General features: G+C 51.8%; 2 protein-coding genes across 2 annotated transcripts in view; one reads left to right on the top strand and one right to left on the bottom strand.

Moving 5' to 3' along the window:
* Positions 1–554, top strand: part of LOC143151381 (uncharacterized) — a 29,641-nt gene extending 29,087 nt beyond the window's left edge. Inside the window, exon 9 of the mRNA XM_076320461.1 lies at positions 4–554. Coding sequence (XP_076176576.1) covers positions 4–420 — 417 coding nt within the window. The 3' untranslated portion in view covers positions 421–554. The remainder of the gene's footprint in view (positions 1–3) is intronic.
* A 2,410-nt stretch (positions 555–2,964) lies between these two features.
* The window catches only part of LOC143151384 (uncharacterized), a 35,968-nt gene continuing 18,352 nt past the window's right edge, over positions 2,965–20,580 (bottom strand). The window contains exons 4-7 of the mRNA XM_076320466.1: positions 14,782–14,897; positions 6,015–6,105; positions 3,680–3,736; positions 2,965–3,146 (exon numbers count right to left, since the gene is read on the bottom strand). Coding sequence (XP_076176581.1) covers positions 3,064–3,146; positions 3,680–3,736; positions 6,015–6,105; positions 14,782–14,897 — 347 coding nt within the window. The 3' untranslated portion in view covers positions 2,965–3,063. The remainder of the gene's footprint in view (positions 3,147–3,679; positions 3,737–6,014; positions 6,106–14,781; positions 14,898–20,580) is intronic.

Below are 20,580 nucleotides of genomic sequence, written 5' to 3'. Positions count from 1 at the left end.
CAGAAGCTGAGTCGGAGCAAAGATCCGATCGTCCGGCAGGACCGCGGGCATCCTCGTCTCTCTTGGTCCTTGAGATCGGCACTGAGACCTCTGATAGACGCTCACGGGCGTCGAATCGAGCCGGAGGGTGGCTACGGTACCGGTGTCGCGAAAACCAATTCCGGAGCTTCGAACGTGGCCGGGATCGGCGGCAATCAACGCAAGAGACAACGAAGAGGAAAAATCGGTTCCCTGGCGACGGGTTCCACGATTCGCGCGCGATCGCAGGAACGCGCCGAGCAACGTCGCCGCGAGCACGACCATCACGAGGACGAGGACGACGAAGAGGACGACGAAGAGGACGACGAAGAGGACGACGAAGAGGACGAAAGGACCGACGAGGAGACCGAGGAGGACACCGACGAGGAACCGGTCCTCTGAGAGCGAACCGTCGCGCGATGGGATTCCGGTCGTTTTTCGATCTCATCCGCGCACCATCGTCGAAAGTTACCTTTGTCGGGGTTCTCGGTCCTCGGAAGAAGACGATCGCGCTTAGGGAGCACCGCGAACCTTCGAGATACCGAGGCGGACCGTCGAGGGGCACACCGATGCTGAACCGGAGTCCGCGACCGATAAAACTCGCCTCGGTCTCGCGTTTTCACGGTTCGTCGATTCGTAACGAATCTCTCGACGCGTTCGCGCGCGATTCAACCTTTGCGTCGTACTCTTCGAGCTCGGAGTACGCGAGCGATTCCGAACCGTTGTCCGTCGAAACGGCTGCGAAACGGCCGAACGAACGCGAATAGGAACGCAGCGAATCGAGAATCGAGAATCGAGAATCGAGAATCGAGAATCGCCGAAACTTTTACCCATCGGAGGACTGCCACACCGTACAAGAACGCTTCGTTTTTTATATTATCGCGACTCGACGGACCGTAAATACGCGTCCCGCTTCGACGATGAAACGTTCGGACGAGAAACAATTTGTAAACCGTAATCGTCGCCGATCGCGCGAACGAAAGACGCGCGCGAGCTACGGTTTTCGTCGTCGAATCGATAGGGCGTTCATTTTTCTTGCGGTCGAGAAAAACGTCGCCCTTGCCGATTCGAGAACGACGAGGAAGCGTTCGTCGAGATCGATCGGATCGAACCAACTTGGATCGCACGCGCACAAAACTGCGCACTCGCCTGCGCGAATAATCGTAAATACCTGTACATAATATATATGTGCTTTTGACGAGTAAACCGATGGAACCTGGTATATCGTTAAACGAAAGCTTTCTCCTCTTAACTGGTACGTACGTACATACATACTTACGTACACACTTACATACAAACATACATGCGTACATACGTGCACGCGTACGCGCATATATCGCCTTGCTCGAGATCATCGACGGATCGTATTTTTCGACCATTGTATAGTCTTTTGTTCGTCGGTGAAAAGAAACGAGAGCGCGTCCGCGATAGTTTCGATTTGGAGGCGAGCGATGGTTCGGAACGCGTCGTCTGTTTGGACCGATGGACCGATGGACCGAGATACCGAAAATATTCCACTCGCGATGAAATTTTGGTCACGCGAAAGGAACGTCAGTTGACGGTCGAAGCTGGATAGCGTAGAGAAACTTAAAACGTAAGAGGGCCGAACGGCCGTGACCAAATTCGAGACGAGTCACGGACGCCCGCGTCGCCGCGTCGCCGCGACGCTCGAAACATCGGCTCGATACTTAACGATGCGTGTTGCGTTTTCGTTTTTTCGGTTTTTTTTTACCTTTTCGCCGGTTGTGCGCCGACTACCGGTTGTATCGCGAAGCGAACCTCGTACCGCCGCGGAGCGCTGCACCGAGTTTTTCGTAGTCGCTCGCGGGACGACCAACGCGTACGGTTCGAGCTTAGCAACGTTAAACGGCAAAACGATTACGAGAAACGAGAAACGTGAATCGAAAGTCTCGATCCACATGGATTTTCGCGAATAGATATTACCATATTTTCCGAGAGTTACGAGAGGACGTTGTTATTGTAAAGATATGTAAGTTTATTTATCGCTAATAAAAATGAACGTTTAAGAAAGATGAGTATATTCGTATCGGTATCGTATCCACGCTCCTTCGGTTTCGTTGCTCGTACGGTGAGTCGCGTCGCGCGCTTCGAAAGGCGGGGGATCGAGCGGAGAGAAGAAAACGACGTACAACGAAGAAACGTTCGTTTATTAGATTCGTTAGACCCTTTAAAATATTTGAAACAGCGTGCGACTTTTGTTATTTGGCGTAACAGTGAAATATCGTTTAATAAGGTACACAGTACGAAGCTCGAGGAGAGCAAAGCGATCGATACCGATTTAAAATTCCATTGTAGCTTTCCTCGAACGAGGTCTCGAAGCCCCGGCGTGTCAGTTTTCGAAGCGGGAACGGAGGGAGGCTCCCTCCGTCGCGATCGCAAACCTCCCGGTAGCTTCGGTCCAGCCTCGTCGATCGATTCGGTGATTGCGTCGTTCTCAACGGTTACTTCGAGTGTGGGATGCAATGCGATCTAGATTGGACGAGAGTAAAATCGAGAAATCCACGTATCTTGCGGGAATAGAGTATCGGAAAACGATCGAGAACGAAGTGACTATTTATCGTTGGCTTCTTAACGCGATTCGCGAAGATTCGATCGACGGATGGGCTTCCGCGCGGTCGCCGACCGAGAGCTCGCGTTCCCCTTTCTTCGAGGCGAAACAACATCCGCGAGATTCGGACGCAGACTCGCGGAATAGAATCTCGATCCGCGTAACGTAAAATCGGAGACCGTGTCTACGGATGTTGCGGTAGCTGCGATGATCGGGACTCGTCGTAAGGATCCTCCGAAATCGATCGAAGTTCGGTTCGCCTCGCGCGTCGCGCGTCGCGCGTCGCGGTATCGGAAGGTGGCGCGCTCTGTCGGTTCGAAGCGCGAGCACGTTGCGCGTTCCCGCGAACTCTGAATTTTTTCGACGCGACGCGACGCGACGCGACGCAACGCGAGGGTGAATGTCGGAGGAAATACGCGGGTCGTTGGTCGTCGTTAATTCCTTCTATCTAACACAGAGACGAGAATAGGAAAATTCTAGTAGCTCGGGGACACGACCTCCTCGTCTTCGTCCTCTTCGTCGTCGTCGATCCCTGGCTCGCCGAGCGCGTGAACGAATTCTGCAATCAAGGAAATTCGGTTAAGCGGACGAAGCGTACCGTTCGCGGGGAATTTTCTCGCGATCGCGCGTAAACAACCGAGCGTCGAGTTTTGCCTCTCTTCGTTGACGAGTTTACGAGCGCGAGAACGATACGCGAACGGTTCGCGATATCGAGGCTTCGAGAGGAAAAGGAGAAAGACGTAAACACGGTAGGTTCTAAATGCCGATTTATCGCGGGCGACGCGACGCGAGAAGGTATTGTTCGGTGGCTCGAATCTCGTCTCGTTCCCCTCTAGCCGCGAAACAGTCTCGTCCCGTTTCGGGCGTTCTTCTTCGCGTCCCTCGTTGGCTCGGTTCGTGGGTCGATCGATCGAAGGGTCGCGAGCCGAGAATCGGGTAGCTGCGAACAAATTCCTTCCTCGCTCCGATCGTTCGTATTTTTCTCCGATTATTAGAAACTCTCTGGGGCCGGGGGTGCCGGGTGCTGGGTGCCGGGTGCCGGGTGTCGGGTGCCGGGGAACGGTGTAAATGGAGGAACGCGCGGAGGCTTACCGTAGAAATCGATTCGTCCGTCCCCGTCCACGTCCACTTCCTTGATCATATCCTCGACTGAAACACGATAAAAACCAGCTTACGCGTTACGGTTTAAACATTACGATTTACGCCAGTTTTCCGCTTTCGCTCTTTTCTTTTTCCCGAAACGATTACAGAGCGGTCGGACAGACCGACGGAAGCTGGAAATTAATATCGCCGTTATTACCGCGGCCTGTTCACCGACACGGCAAATATTGCATTTGGCCTGATTAAAATCATCCCCATGGACGATCGTATGCTAATCGACGCGACGGGCGTGCAATTTAATTTTTAACTCGGCTTCCCGGCTGCACGCCCGGCGCTCGCGTTTCCGTTAAATCTGTCCGCCGTGATAACGTTCGCGGTATTGATACGCCGCGTTACGCTTGCCCGCCGTGAAAAGCGTACCGAGCGCTCACCGCGTGAAACCGATAATGCCCATCGTTCGCTGGAAAACGCCGAAACGAACCGCGTACCCCCCAACTGACGTCCCTACGTACCAGGCGACTCTCGACCTTTCGAGAAACGAGCGATTCTCCATCTCCCGAATTTACAGCCGAACGATTCACTCGACGGTTCCACGGATAATTTACAATTATTTTCGATCGCGAACGCGATCGTTATCTTTGCGCGATATCGAAACGATTCGCGAATACTTCTCCCGGAACGAGTTGATAAATTCTTCGACGCGTCTAAGCTTTCCAACGATCCCACCCACCTAGACAATTACCGCGTCCGTTCGTCCGGTCGTTCGTTACCAACGAAGGAAATACCGATCGCGATCCGCCATTACCGTAATCGGTTCGATACTCTCCGGCGATAATTAATACGAAGAGAAATGCCGTGTGCGCGGCACATATTGATCCCGGTCGATCAATAATCTCGTCCCGTGTATCGACGTATCGCTACATCGGTCACCGTAGACGGAGTTCAATAGAGGGACTCGATTTACCGTCTCGCGGGAGAGATCGTTATTAACGCAGCGTCGGCAAATTTAGACGAGATGTTTATTCTCCTTGATCGTTCGCGGCGAAAGTTTCGCGGTATATTTCGTTGTTGTTTCGCGCGCTCGGCATTATTTTACCGGCCCGTTCGAGCGGGTTAACTTTGTTGCGCGGTTCGCAACGCGAGGAAAAAAAGACTCGCGCTTCGCAAACTCGAGCATAGTTGAACCGATAATTTGCGCAAAATTGGAGGAAGAAAACGATCGCACCGAGTAAATTAAAATTAACCTCGACGCGATGGAACGTAACGTAGGGCCGAGCCAAAGTAACGAGCGACTCGTAACAAAGTTTACGCGAGGCGATTTAAAAAGAGGGGTCTATCGCCCTTACGAAAATAGACGAGAAATACTCGGACAACGCGTTCGTAAATTAATTCCGTTGAAAATTATACGGGAACGATCCAATCGCCTCGAGCAGCCGCATTTTTCGATTATTCTTCTCGTACGGGGAAATTTCGTTCGATGTTTTCGACATTGTTCTTCTCGCGCATCGTTTCGTTGTTGTTCGGATTTCGCATCTACCGTCGCGTCGCGCGTTTTTTCTTTTAACCCACGAATTCGAATCTTCGTCGTCGTCGTCGTCGTCGTCGTCGTCGTCGTCGTTGTCGTCGTCGTCGTTTATCTTCCGGATCTTAAAACCGTTTCGAGCGTAATTGCACGGAAAGTGTTTGTCACACTTTTCGTTGCCGGAGACAAAGGATTCGAAGCGATCGGTCGAAACGGCGGAACGTGACGCTCCTTTTAAATTGCAAACAAGCTTGCGAGACTGCCGTGACGCGCGGCAGACTCACGGAAGAATAACGACAACATCGAACGGGATTCGAGTCGGTCTTTCTCGAGCCGTTTATTCGCGCGACTCGTTCTCTTCGACCTGGAAGAAGGAATCCAGCGGGACGGAACGCGATCGCGAACTTTCGGGAAAAAACACGTGGAATCGGGATTCGCGGAACGTGGCGAACAGCGCGTCGAATAAAATTAGGGACGACGGGTCGCTCGATTCCGCCGGAATAAGAGCGAACAACGGGAACAAATATTTTCAAGAGGAGACGGAACGATAACGGACGTTCTCGCGTTTTCTTAGACGGTGTAAGCTCCGAAAGAATACAACCGTTGGGTCGCGTTCGATGGATACTATATTTCTTTAACGGAGCGTCGTCTCTGCTCGACCAATTTTCCTCGCCGTTGACGAGTCGGATGCAACGACTCTTTCGCGCGTTGCGAAACTTTTCTCCGTACATACTCGGACCGCGTCCAGTGAAAAGACCGTCGCGTTCGAGTCGATCGAATAAGCAAAATTGTATCGATACGTACTTTCCTCCTCGGACAGATCCTCCCCGAGACATTGTAGCACGGCTCTGAGATCGGACGCGGTGATGTAGCCGCGATTATGTTTGTCGAACACCTGAAAGTAAACGAAAAACGACGAAAAGTAGTGGAAAGATCGTGGAAAGGGGAGCGAATCGTCGAATCATCGGTGAAACAGATTCTTTTATTCGGAGGTAAATGGAGCGCTCGAGCCGGAGCAAATGGCAGAAGGCTCTTTCTTTCGGTATTCGGAGCGGAGAGATTATTGCGGGGACGCGACTCGAAGAACCGAAGCCCGCGAAAAAATGCCACCGCGGGGATAATAACGGCCCTCGCGTCTATTATTTATCGGGTGGCGGCGCTGCCGGAGGAACTCCGGTACGAAAAGGCTGGACTTTCTCGGCAAATGGAATTGGAATTGATGCCGCTCCGGGGAACGGTGTTCGCGAGCTTCGACTCGTTCCGTTGGCCCGGCTCGATGCACCGGGAACGGTTGCTATCCTCCTCCGCGCTGCTTGGTTACGTCCGAATTAATGGGCTTGTCGGGAGTACGGAGGACGGTACACGGAATCTCGTCCGGCATCCGTTCGCGATTCTCCGCTTCTCGACGATGAATTCGTCTTTCGAAAAATTTCGAAAAATTTCGAAAAATTTCCAAATTTACCTCGCGGCCGGTGTTTTTCACGTTCAACGGATCGTTCGTTTTTTCGAGGAATCTGTCGGGTACGAAATTCGAAATTCGAATTCCGATCGTAAGCGCAAATGATACGCAAAGCGAACGAGATTCGTTCCCGGTATATCCAGATCGTAGGATCTATCGGCCTTGTACGTAGCGGGGTATCGATAAAGATCGAACGGAGAGACGAGTTACCTCTCGCGAAACGCACGCGGTCGCTTAGCGCCATTTTCTCGATAATACGTAACTTTTGTCAGAAATATCTCCTCGCGTTACGAACGTCGACGACCCATCTTTGTTCTCGCGGCGCGTTCACCCTTCGGTCTAGAGGCTGATTCTAGAAACTAGGTCGAGCTCTAACCGCTTTTTTAAAGCGAGTCGAAATTAAGTTCGTAAGAGGAAAAAGTTGAACGATTCGGAGAGGTCGTCGTTGGCCGCGACGGGCAAGCGTACGCGGGTATTCTTCTTACGGGAGGTCCGCGTAGGTCGATTCGCTTTGTTGTTCGGAGAGCAATTGGATCGCGAGTTACGCACGTTACGAGAAACTTTGGAAAGCCCCGCTCTCGATTTCTAAACGTCGCGCGACCGATCGATGGTTCTCGGATCGGTACGCGAACGTCCGGTTTCTTCTTGACCGCGCGAGTGAAACGATCGCGCGAAACTCGTTGTACCGAATTTCGTCTCGATTTCTCGAGGGCCGATCCATGGATCGGTATTTTTTGTTCTTTCAAAGGGTACCGTACGGAACGGGACGGATCGTCCTATTACGATTTAACGATTACACGTTTTTTTGTTTCTTCGCCCGGTGGAAATGGTCGGGTCGGCTCCGCTTCCGGGACCGGGAGCCGAAGGAGGAGCGGAGGAGTGGAGGAGCGGAGGAAATGGAGAAAAAGGGGTTCGAGAAAAGTCGTAGCGGGAAAAAAGTCCGCTCGACGCGTTGCGCATCGTTTCCTCGGCCGAGCGTAGGAAATCGCAATCGGGCGACCATTAAAGCAATTACCGAATCGTTTATCTCCCTAACTGTTCCATTGTTTCGTCGGGCGTATCCTCTCGCGCTAAGGCGAAGTGGACAACAAACGCGAACGTTATAATTAACGCCATTGTCGTTGACGCGTATCTCGGTTTTCGAGCTTTTCGAGCTTTTCGAGCTTTTCGAGCTTTTCGAGCTTTTCGACGAGATCGTCGGCTACCCGACGAATTCCTTCGCTCGGAACCGTCTTGGACGTTTAACGATTGCTCGGAACTGCAACCCGTAATGCGTTGCTTTCTCTCGAGAAATTTCCATCGATTCGTTGCCTTCGGTTCGAGACGTCCGAATTAAACCTCTGAAAAATACCAAGACGGTGAAAAATTAAACAATTATCAGGAATCCCGTAAGCCCGTTGCAAATCCCACAGCGATTCGTCTTTCGCGATCTCCGATCCGAGACTCGACGGGCGCGCTTTCTCGGTCGTTCGTATCGTTTTAATCGCGTCGAAGATGGCACGAAGAAAGTGATCGTTCGCGAGGACGAGACCCCGCTCGAATCCGGAATCTCGAGATCCGTTCGGAGTAATTTTCGGTTTTTCGCGAGATTCCGGTCGGAGAAGAGGAACGGCCTTGTACGGTTGACGATATTACGAGCGGTTGGGTCGGTTCGAGCTGCGGTGTCGCAACGGTAGCTTTCTCGGTAGGTAGAAACGGTTATTAGGTATACGCTTGCACACCGTCGGCGGTTCCTTGTTTACGTTCGTTCCGGTCGTTCCGGTCGTTTCGGCTCACGGGCAAACGGACGTATTTTTGCTTCGTTGCTCCAGGGACGCGTCCCGAATTCTCAACTCGGTTCGCTGTTTCTTCAACTCCTCGTTTCTTTCGTTTCGAAGCACGGTATTCTTTTCCCGCGTTTTATTCCCAGTGTTTCCTACCGTTGTCCCACCGTGGACGATAAGCTGTTTGCTCGACACGGTTTACGTATTCATCGTTACGGCGCGGCACGGTACAGCGCCGCGTACCTGCTCTCGCGATGCTGCTCTCGCGATAAATAAAGCCTCTTACGCGGAAGAGCCAGTTTCGGCGGTGTCGTTGAATATCGCGTACGTCGATACCGTATATACACCACCTACCTACGAAAGTATCGAGAATTAGAAATTTCCATCCAAACTCGATCGACGTTCTACCGTTCGTAAAATCCCTAGAAATTGGCGCTCGGTCCTGTGCTCGTGCGGACGGAAAATAATTTATTCGAGACGCGAGGTCGAACTCGAAAGCGAACCCAAAATTATGGAAATTAGTTTGGAAATGTTACGCTCGATGGATTTTTCCAGCGCCGCGGACGCGATACCGCGAGAGCCGATCGAAACGGACGCGTTGTACGAATCGCGACGGGAAATAAGACGCGGACCGACGTTGCGCGGAGAAAATCCTACGAAACCCGGATAACGTTTACTTTCCCAGTGATCGAGTAGAAGGAATCGCGGTACGGTAAGTGTACGCGTTAGAGCCGCTGCGGTTCGTTTCGTTAACGGTACGGTGCGCGATAAATAAACTGCATTTTTTCGACCGTTCCTTCTTCCGTCTTCGTTCGTTTTCCTCTCTCGAAAGCGATAAATCTTAGCAACGTTTCGCTGTATCTTGCGTCGTTCCATCCCCGTATACGAAATGCTTTCCACGGTCTCCCTCGCTCGTTCCCGCGTTTTCCGCTTTTTTTCAGCGATGCTCGACCACGATTGCCGATTGCCGACGAAACAACCGGCCCACCGAGACGAAAACATCGACGCGGTAACCGCGAGTACGTCGCGTCTCTACCGAGCTGAATCTTTCGAGGCGAATGCTCGTTCGGCACTTTCGATCGAAACGCGATCTCGTAGCGCAACGGTTTTTCGCAACTCGAGTCGCAATTCCGATATCTCGGATTCCCCGAAATCCGAAGCAATTGTTTCGAAATAAAGCGAACGTTACTTTCGAGGAAAGGGGTTTCGCGGCGGAGTAAGCGAACCGGTGGCGCGCGTCCGCGCGTAACCGCGTAATGGTTTCGAGAACCATCGGGAAGAAGAACGGGTACGGAGAGACGGTCCGTTGATAGAAAGGCGGAGAGAATATACGGGGCGGCAGGGTTCGCTGGTGGCGATGCTTCGCGAAAGAGAACGACGTCCCGGAGCGCGGGCGAGTAACGTTCGATAACGATTCGAACGAGAAACGGAGCTAGCTCCGTTGACAAATTGACTCCGAGCCGGAGATGGTAATTCGAGCCCGAGCGGAACGATTCGCGGCGTACCGTGTCCAATTGATATGCAACGAATCCTCGAACCGACCAAAGACGACCATTGAATCGATACCGCGAGCAACTCGCGGTTTCGCGGGATCCGCGGCCGCGAAATATCGGCAAAGAAGAGGGTAAATACGGTAACTCTTTTCACCGATAATCGAGAAACGCGGGCGGGGAGGGGAGTGTGTGTGTGTGTGTGTGTGTGGGGGGGGGGGGGCGTTACCGAGCGAAACGATCGCCGAAAAGACGGAGCCAACGAACAAAGCCGCCGGGAGACTGGAAGTCCTTGTCAACGGCTGCGAGGCTACGGTCATTAGAATGTATTGTGGCGCAATGGTTTGACACGATTCACCGGCCCGCGCAAACGCGCAAACGCGCACGTTATGCATTTAAAGCGACCAACTTGGCCGTAATATACGAGATAACGGGCCACCGAGCGTCCCTTTTCTTCGCGAGATCTTTCGTCGGTAATTTCTTCCTCGACGAGGAACAAAGATTCGTTCGGTTTTTTCTTTGAACTCGTCGACATTGAAATCGATACGTAAACGAGTCGAAAGTAGCGTTTACGGGGAGCGAAAGCGAGTTTAACGCTTCCCGCGCGTGCTCGTAACAATGTTTCTCTCGTAGCGCGTGGTTGTCGCGTAAAGAACGCGAGCGTTCGGTTTCCCGCGTGGATGCGGTGGTCGACGCTTTTTCCCGAAGCCCGACGATTGCTCTCTCCGCGTTCGCGAGGCAACCGATCCTCCGAAGAAACGCAGATCGCATCGAGCGTTTTGGGAATTCGAGCGGTCCGAGCGCGTCGAAAAGTAGAATCGTCCGACGGAAGACGCGCGACCGACCAACGAGAATCGCCCTTTGAACCGACCACTGCGCCAAACTTTCTTCGATGGAACGCGGCTAAGCTCGTTCGACTAACCAATATATACGATAACTGCGCGTAGGTGGTACGTTATCGTTGCGGTGGAAACGAGGACGAATAGGTACGATCGCGCGTCGAGAGCGTATTATCGACTTCGGAAACTCGAGCACGCCGCTACCAAGCGGTGAGAAAAAACGATCGGAGGAAGTTCGTTGGAGGAATTTTCATCGCGAGGAACGATCGCCGTGTTTCTCTCGTTCCGAATAAGAAAAGGGTACGGTACGCGCGAGGGATACGATCGAAGGCGTTCGGGACGACCGATAATCGCGATATCGTTTCGATACTCGATCGATCGAATCTTTTCAGTTTTTCGTACGACGGGACCCAACGCGACGAGCTGCGAGTCACCTTCGGATATTGAAACGGTGGCAGGTGCCCTTCTACGACTTTTATCGAACGTGTATCGGCACATCTAGACCGCGTTAAGGGGCAAACGATGCGAGCGGACGACACGAATCTTCGATTTCCGTTTGTTCGGCCGAAATTTGGTAAATTTAGCGAGTTTAACGAAAACCGTTACTTTCCGAGCTTCGGGTGGGCCGGGGCAAGGCGGGGCGGGACGGAAACCGAAAGATTCGTTAATAAGAGTACCGTAGTTTATACGAAGCTCGAAACTTTGATCGAGTTGCTTTCGCGGCGAGGGCAAAATGTTGTTCTCGATCGCGGATGTGCCGTAGTTTCCGGAGCGACTCTTTAATTATTCATCGAAACGACATCGTTACGCGGACTTGGATCGTTGGCTCGATATTTGACGGGTATCTCGATATGGGAATCGATCGAAGACGGTCTCGTTAACACGGTCCTTTATCGTGCATATTTTAACCTTCTTTTTAGCTCTCGTTAATTTTATCGGTTCCCCCCTTGAGAAGCGGTCGATGCCTTACTCCGATCAGCGGCAAACTTTCGAATTCGTTGTTGGCCGACCGAGTCCTTTTTAAGGGACTTTTAATTAGCCCGATGTCCCTCGAGCTGCGGCCGCCGGGCGCTCGGTGTCGGGCTCGATCGTGGAATTTCGTGCGCGCACACGTAACACGGTAGCAGATCGTTGCATTACGCAGCGTTCTCTCTCGTCGTCGGCGGGCGATAAGCTCGGCCGACGAGGCGTTTGAACGACGTAGCTGGAAAACTCGTGAAATTCCAACAGTGCGATCCGTCGGATTACCAGAAGCGATTCTTCGCGCGTGTCGCGTGTCACGTTGTCACGGCCCGCTCGAGACGAACCGAAAACGACAGTTTTCGAAATCGTCGTCCGAGAAGCTTCGCAAGCTCGAGGATTAGAGCGCGAAATAACAAGGATCCGACCAAGCTCGCGAAAACTCGGCGGACCGAAATATTATACTTTGGACGCGCGCGAATCAGCTCCTTTCGAGTCCAGACTTTGGACGCGAATTTACGAGAAGCGGGTTTCGTCGGTTCGATCTTGCTGCGGTTGCGTCACGCGCCAACACTCTCGAAACTTTCTACCCTTCCTCGGAACTTTACTCGCAAAAAGAAGAGAGAAGAGCCCGAAGAATCCGAACCGAATCGCTGCGGTAAACGTCGTCGGGTTTGCGCGCAAGGTATTCCTCCGACATTTACCGGTTTCGTGTTTCGGGGAACTCGAGCGAACGAAACGAAAAGCGCGAGAAAATCCCCGGTACGAGAACTCTCTCGGCCTCGTCGTTGTCTCGTCGCGGTCCCCGTTGATCTCTCGGTAGGCGCGAGCCTCGCTACGAAATCGGCGAGGACACGCTCGACTCCTCGAAGGGTACAATTTACTCGAACTGGATGGCACAAACGAGAAAACTTAGATTCGAGAGAATTTTAAATTGCTTCGGACGGGTCTCGGCGCCTCGAAGCGATCCTCGGGTTACACAATAGCTGGAAAGCCTTCGTCGTCGGCGAAACTCGTTCGGACTTTGATTTATCAATTAGAAGTTTGAAATGGACACCGATCGAGTCTCGGTTCGTTATTAACGCTCTCTGCCGGAACGAGGGTCTCTTCGTGGCGCGTGCAGCGATTTCTTTAAAACTCGAATTTTGAATCGTCGAGCAAGGAGCATAGAATTGCGTGGATCGGCTCCTCGCGAGCTTCGAAGTTTTCTTCGGGGTGCGTCGAGTGTCCCGATCGAGCGAATTGTTCGAAAATTGTCTCGAACGGAAAAACCTTTTTTTCGAAACGGTAAGAAAGTTCACCGCTTTGGAATTGGACGAGTCCGTCCGGGTATCTTGGATCCGACAAAGGCGAGCCGGTGCGTGGTCGCGGAGAGAAATTCGCGGGCCGCGTGCGCGAATTAATTGGAATTTGTCAGAACGCGGAACGAAGCGATCGCGATTCCTTTGTGGACGCTTCGTAAACGCTCGACGTGCGTTGCAAAGCTTTGCGCGCTACAACGAAATCTGTCCTTCGGTGCTCGTTATCTGACAATTATTATTAACGTTTGCATTCAGCCGCGAATCTGATACGCTCGGCGGACCGTTTCGGCTCAAATCGAGGAGACGTACCGCCGACGTCTGACTGGAACAAAGGAGCCGCGCATCGCTGTCCTCGTTGACGCGACTAATTAAACGACTACGTTGTTTCTTGCAGCGATTCGCGCCGATCCTCTCTTTCCTGTGTCGTTCGAATTAAACTGGAAATAGCTGCCGTATTCGTAAACTCGAGCAGATTCTTTCCAAGTTTACGTAATCCTCCGTCGAAAAGATGGCGCGTATCCTGCGGCATTTTAAAAATCCAAAGGTTCCCTCGTCCGCGGCAAGCTTCTCGCAGAGATTTGTTTTCCTCAACGGATCGCTATTTCTCACGTACGGGCACTAAGTTATGTATGCGCATAGGAATGCACGCTACCGTCATCGGGGCTTTATATTTTGCTCGAGCGGACGTGTGCCGAAAATTTTAACACGGGAAACCGTGGATACACCCGAGCTTGGATTTCGCTCGTAACGCGAAACACGGAACCCTCGCGATCGAGTAAAACGTAAACGTACGAGTAGTTTCGATCACGGCCGTTATCCTTTCTTCTCAAAGTCTACGAGGATAGAGAATCACGAAACAGCGAAACAACGATCCGAGTATTCGCGGCGATCGCGTACCAGCTCGAAAAACGAGAAACGAGAAACGAGAAACGAGAAACGAAAACCTTTACAATTCGTTCGAACGTTCGAACGTTCGATTAAAGTATCGATAATCGCGCGAATCGCACCGATCGGAATTCATCTTAAGAATCGTTGTTTGTTTCGGCTGCATTACGAAAATTGCATTTTACGCGAAAATGGAGAACGGGAAATGGAAATTGGAAATTGTGTAATATTTGTTGTAAAATTAATATCAATTCCGTGTATTTCTCTTATTCATTAATTAATTCGTGCTATTGATTTTCCCAACGCAAATTCGTACGAGCGTCGTTCATTAAGAGACATTAACTTCGATTTCACAAACGAAGCGTGTATTTGTTCGTACGCGATGTTTGAAAATCCGGACGATTATCGAAACGCGTAATGGAATAACGGTTCCCGTTACAAACCGTCTACAACGAGTTACCGTTGTCGGATCGGGCTTCGTTTCTCTCGTCGACGCGATCGACGATAAAAATCTTATCTTTCGTGGATTTCTCGTAGCTTCGAACGGTCGTTGATCGCGTTCTCGGTGCCGTTTGCGGTCGTCGTTGCTTCGTATCCCGAGGACCGTTTGTTCCAGGTTGGGCCGAACTCCGTCGATCCGATCGTTTGAAAAGTTTCGTAATTGCTCGTTGGGAGAACGTTTCCCAAAATTAGCTGGCCCGAGGACACGGGGAATATTTAAACGGTATCGAACGATCGCCGAACCGGCGGCGAGCCCGCGGCACGCGTTCGTTCGATGCAACGAACGGTATCTAGACGGTTTTCCGTGCCGACGATTTCACCGAAACGGGTAAAGGGCCGAGGAACAAAAGGGAAAGACAAAAGGCAAACGTACCCGAAACGCGTCCCTCAGCTCCTGCTCTTCCTGATCTTGATCGGTGTGGGCGGTTTCGTTCGCGCCGATGTTGCTCACGATTTCCACGAACTCTTCGAAGCTGACGTTTCCATCGCCTGAAAAAGGGAAGAGAAAAACGTCACGGTGCGCGCGCATCGCGTCGCGGTTACCATTCTCGCGAACGAACGGTACCTGTACCGGAATACCGTTTCCGTGGAGTTGTTCTCGAGAAAGAAATTATTGAAAGAAAACCAAATTACGATCAAGCGGGAAACTCGGTTTCCATTTTTACTCGTACGTTTGCCGTAATTCACCAGCTTCGAAAGAGAGGCGTCGAAAGGCGAGAACACAGGTGCGACGAGCATCGAGGGATTAACGAAGAACTTTGCAACTCCGGGTACTAAGCCCGGGGTTCTCGGACGAAAAGCTGCTTTCTCGGTTCTTGGCGTTTCCATCGGGAAAATTTGCATCTTTCCAGCCTTCTCTGTGTAACCGCCGGGAACGCGTGGCTGCGTAAAACGGGGGGAAATACGAAACACGAAGCGAAGAACGATAATACGAATCCCGTGGGAGTCCGAATCGACGTAGCGCGGTAAGATTCGGGAGGATCGTCCGCGCGGTAAACTCTCGAAGAACCGATTACAATTCATTTTCACGGTACCGTCCAACGATTTCCTCGAATCGCGGTCCGGAGAACTTCCGAACGGTCCATTTTCCCCTTAAATAAACTCGAGTCGCTCCCGGGGGAAAATCCTTTTCGTCGGTTGCCCTCGAGCGAACGGAAAAATTCCGCGTAGAAAGTGCACGACGCAACGGCCGTTGTCTCGAGCGCGCGAGATCGACGGCAGCTACGAGAGGAAGTAAATAAAATGTTGCAGAAACGTTCCGTTTCGTTCCCACTCGTATCCGTGTTTGGACAGTCCGTTGCTCCGATGGAGAAATTTTTGTCGAACGATTCGGTTCGAGAAGGAAAAGTGAACAAACCTCTCGAGGATAAGAACAGTTTGCGTCTACCGGGTCACGCGCGGACGTGCTCTTCAAGGATACGTAAAGATGACACAACGCGTCCTGTCAAACGCGAACGTGCCTAAGCTGACGCGCCTCGTTCGTCGCTCGGGGATTTCCCTCCTCTCGCCGACAACCCGGACGGATTTTATTTATTTCGTACGTAAGGCACGACTCGAACGCGACTCTTCGTCCAACGAACGTGTTCGCGTGCATAAAAAAAAAAGATGAACGCCGTTCGTTGTTCGAGCGATCGAAGCTCGTTCCTTTCCGAGGAAATTGGATATTCGGATCTGGATCTTTCGTTGCGGCCTTTCCGAGAAATCCTTCTTCCCTGCGCTTACGAGGACTCACCGTTAGGATCGTTATCGCGGTACCCTCGAGTGCATCCACCACCGAGCGTATCCATCGGACACCGCGTTAAACTTTCTACCGAGGATAATCATCGGCACGAACTGCAATAAATTCGCAATGTTTTCGATCGGAAGGAACGCGACGTCACCGCGTTGCGGCGCGGAACACGAGGAACGTAGGAAACCCGGAGAAACGAGTCTAGGACCGAGTCTGCGTAAACGCGATAATCGTTGCTTTCGTCGGCAGTCGAGGATCTTCTCGGTTACCTTAATACCCAAGTATCCGCCGCGTCGCGTCGCGTCGCGTCGCGTCGCGTCGCGTCGCTCGTTTCCCTCGCTCCGTTTACTCGCGTACACACGACGAGCTGTGCTCGAGATACTCGGCGCTCGGATTTTGGATGCTAAATTCCGGCAACGTAACTCGCGACCAACGTAACCGGAGTAACCGGAGTAACCGCCCTCCGCTTCGGAATCTCTTGACGCATCTTAAGCGGGACCGCCGTAACTTGGCGAGTTCATCGACAAAGACCGTGCGGAGAAACCTCGTGGAAAATGAGCTCGGTTCGCCTTTGGAAATTACAAGCGTCTCCTCGTAAGTCCTTTAATACATTGACGCGTATACCTTGCACGCCGAGGACGGGCGTATCGTTGTTTCTTAACCTCCCGCGGACCTAGGTAATTCTCTCGAGAGTAAGTACAGCGACGGACGAAATTCCAAATTGTTGGGACGAAACTCTTCCGTCCGTTTGCCACTGTTCCGCGTTCTTTGCGCTCGGTCGGAACGTTCGAGGTACTCGGCTCCTCCGATTCTTTCGTTCGATACTTGTCTCGTCGGTTTCGCGTCTCTCTTTCAACGAAACGCACACTCGCGATGCGTTTGATCAACGTCGAAAGCGATAAACGGCAGATGCGAGTACAAACGGCGGACCGTACCGCTCGTAAACGACTCGCGATTCGTCGAACGAGGCCGATCGTCCCGCGAGGAAAGCGCAAGAAGGGCCTCGTCGAAAGGCGAGAATCGTTCAATTTATTCCCCGTTTTTGTTCGATTCGTTTTAAAATCCGATCGAAGGGGATGTTACTTCGAGGCCAAGACGATATCGCTTTCACGGTGAAAGAAAGCGCGACTCTTGGCTTTCCGTGTTTCGCGCAACGACGGTCTCAGTTTCGCGTTTTATGTTACATTTACGAGGCGGCGCCGCATCGCGCACGTCCGAATTGTCGGAAATATCGAGCACGGACACCGTGCATCGATATTCCGGATGACGCGAGTTCGGATTTTCCGGAAACGACAGGGTGGCAGGGAGATCGCGAAACTTAATGCGTTTCTCGCGGAACGCGTCGCTTTGAAATACGTATCGAACGAGCTTTGAACTCGAACAGGCGCGCCAGATTGCCGAGGAAAGCTTCGTTGTGTATTCAGCAACGCGGAATCGCGACGTTTCCAGCCGGTGAATCGACCATCGATGGCTTCCGGTAATACGCTCGTTTCGTAAATCGGGCCAGCGTTTCCACCGCGAAGCCGACTCGTTTTTTTCGTTATCGTTTCGTTACTCGATAAGTATTATCCGTTCTCCCGCCGCGATGGGAATATCGCGTCGTTGCTCGCGAACGCACAGCCCCGATCTACGGAAATCGTAAACGTTTCGTTTACGGACGCAACGGAGGTAGAATAACGCGAAAACGTAAAAAAATTCTCGAAGCGTCGTTCGACTCGTGTTCGCGGGCGATAACATCACCGTGTCGTACGATCCGCGCCAAAAAAAAATCGAGCGTAACTGTTTCGCGAGGTCCTCGAGGTATTTGGGAGGGAAATTTTTCATAGGAGAAACGACCGCGTTGCCGAATTGACAACGGAACGGTAACTCGAAGTACGAAATACGCGTTTAAAATTTCGCCGATGGTCGAAGCGAAAAAAAGAGAAGAAAATGTTTCGTTCGTCGAGGTTTTTTACTTTTAAATCGCGAACCAAATGCATTCTTTCGCGCGAGCAGTTTCCTTCGATGAGTCGAAGGATGGATCGTTGAATTACCACGGTGGGCGCGATCTCTATAAACGATAGGTAGGAACCGCAGTGGCCGCAGCCGTACAGGGACGTGTCTCCGATTTACGGAGGAAGCTTCTTACGCTCTTCGTACGGAGCGACATCGCGCCGCGCGGCGTACGGATACGAGGGTACGGAAACAATGTCAACGTCGAAGCTCTCGAGCTCGTTTCGAAGTTTTATTCGTTCGATGTGGTCGTCGATGCGGTAATTCGAATTTAAACTTTGAACGCGAACACTTTATTCAAATTAATTCGCCGTTCACGGGCGGAGTTCGTTCGAAGTCTGCTCGAGGAACTTTCGATGTAACTCCTCCCCTCGGTGGATAAATCGCGAGACGAACGTACCCATCGTAAAGTCGCGCGAAAGGACAGAGACCCGTTAGAAAGTCGAAACGGTGGAACCGTCCGATCCGTCGATGAAACGATCGGCGGTCTTTCGGCGATATTGGTAAATCAGGTTCCCGGTTGGAAAGGAACAACGACGACCAATTTCCCGCTCGACTCGCGAGATTGGTCGCGGAACGAAGGAGACGCGCGTGGAAAGAAAGGGTTGCGATCGGTTCGGGGAGATCGATTCGCGGCTCGAAGAACGATCTCGGTTAAGCGAGTCCTTCGCCTCGAAGTTATCGGAGTCAACTCTGTTGGCTATCGACCGGTCGGAAGTTCCGTCGACATTGCTAAATACCACAACGTTACGCCGTTGAATTGACATTCGACGTGGCAGAGCTGTCGACCTATACACGCATACCACACGTCGCCGCGTACATACGAATGGACCAGTTGCCCCGCGCCGAGTCACGGCAATTCCCTCTCTCGATGAGCGTATTCAAATGACGTCGCGGCGGATGTCGCGTCGGAACGTTTCTATGAGAGCGTCGGTTCTCATCGGTGTATCGCGAAATATTTTTTCCTATTTTATTTTTTCCATTTTTATTTGTTCCCAGCGTGCGTGTCTGTTTCGTTCGACGGTAGACCCGCAGCTGCGCCCACATCGACGCCCGACGTCGGCATTCATCGAGACGAATGCGAAATGCATCCACGGTAAAACGAGTCCCGATTACGTAGACGCGCGCGAGCGCGAGCGCGATGCTCTCGTTTCGTGTACCGTCGATCTCGCCGTAGCTGCTTCTACTAATTACTCGTGCACCGGTTACGGTCACGCTATCTGGCTCCGATACTTTTAGTATCGAAATTCGAACCGGCCCTCGACCAGAGGAGAGATATCGCGCGAACGAATATTCCCCGGCTGCTCTTACGGACTCGACGGGAATTCGCTTTCGAATCGGTAGAAGCGCGTTCCTTCCTTCCTTCCTTCCTTCCTTCCTTCCTTCCTTCGTTCGTTCCGGTATTCACCGCGAGAATTAAACGAACCAGTCGATTAGAGGGGAATAACACTCTGGAATACTAATGACAAACGCTCCCGTTAAAGAGCACGCGACAACTCGGGAAACGCGCGAAAGAACCGTCGTTCGCGGTTCGCGGTTCACGTTTCGCATTTCGCATAAATTTCCAGAGTGCGGAAACTCGATCTCGAGGATCGCTGCTGGTAGCGACGCCGCAAATTTTTCGATAATCAATCGTACGCGGTTTTCTACTCCGTAAACGACAATAATATCGGACGAGAGCAAACTTTCATTTGTTCCGCGAGTACAAAGTACAGAGAAATGGATAAAAAAGAGATGAAAAAGAACCGTCTATTCGCGTAATTACCAACTCGGGTAACAGGGTGCGACATAATTTGTCGATCGTTAGGGAAGAACGAAACGATAAAGAAGCGTCGAGCACGCTCGAAACGCAGTAACGCGGTAATCCGCTGTGCGTTCCATTAGTTCCAGTGGACCGTGGAATTAATAAAAATTCTGTCATCACGGTGAAGGCTTTCACGAGCAACGTGTCCACGGATACAGCTCGCTACGTATCGCGGGGCTAGGTATTCGGCGTATAGAGAGGAAAAATTTTACGCGCGGTAAACACGAGTCGGGATTGACGACGACAGCTTCGCGAATTCGACGCAACGAGTAGCGACGCTTGTTTAGACGTGCGTGTAATTTTGGCCAATCCGGGAAAAAGTTTTTTCTCGTATCGCCGCTACGTTTTCCTCTTTTAAAAAATTACGGCAGAACCTGTCGCGAAATGCGATACATTTTCGAGAAGAAACGAAACGAAGAGACCACCTTGTTTTCCCCCCGTGGGTCGATCTTGGACCTTTCGTCGAGCGAAACCGTTCGAGAACAACGATCGCGGTTTAATTTTCACCCAAGTACGCCCTTTATCCCCCAAAGTGTCTCCGTGTTCTTTCACCGGGGAAGGAGCGAAAAGGCTAACAAGATTTCGGTCGCGATACGTTCGAGGGTGTCTCGCCATTGGGAGTAGCAAAAATAGAAATTTTCGTACGG

Source organism: Ptiloglossa arizonensis, chromosome 9 (genome assembly GCF_051014685.1).
Source record: "Ptiloglossa arizonensis isolate GNS036 chromosome 9, iyPtiAriz1_principal, whole genome shotgun sequence".
Lineage (NCBI taxonomy): Eukaryota > Metazoa > Arthropoda > Insecta > Hymenoptera > Colletidae > Ptiloglossa > Ptiloglossa arizonensis.
The sequence above is the reverse complement of the archived record's forward strand: the minus strand, read 5'-3'. Positions and strand labels throughout refer to the sequence as shown.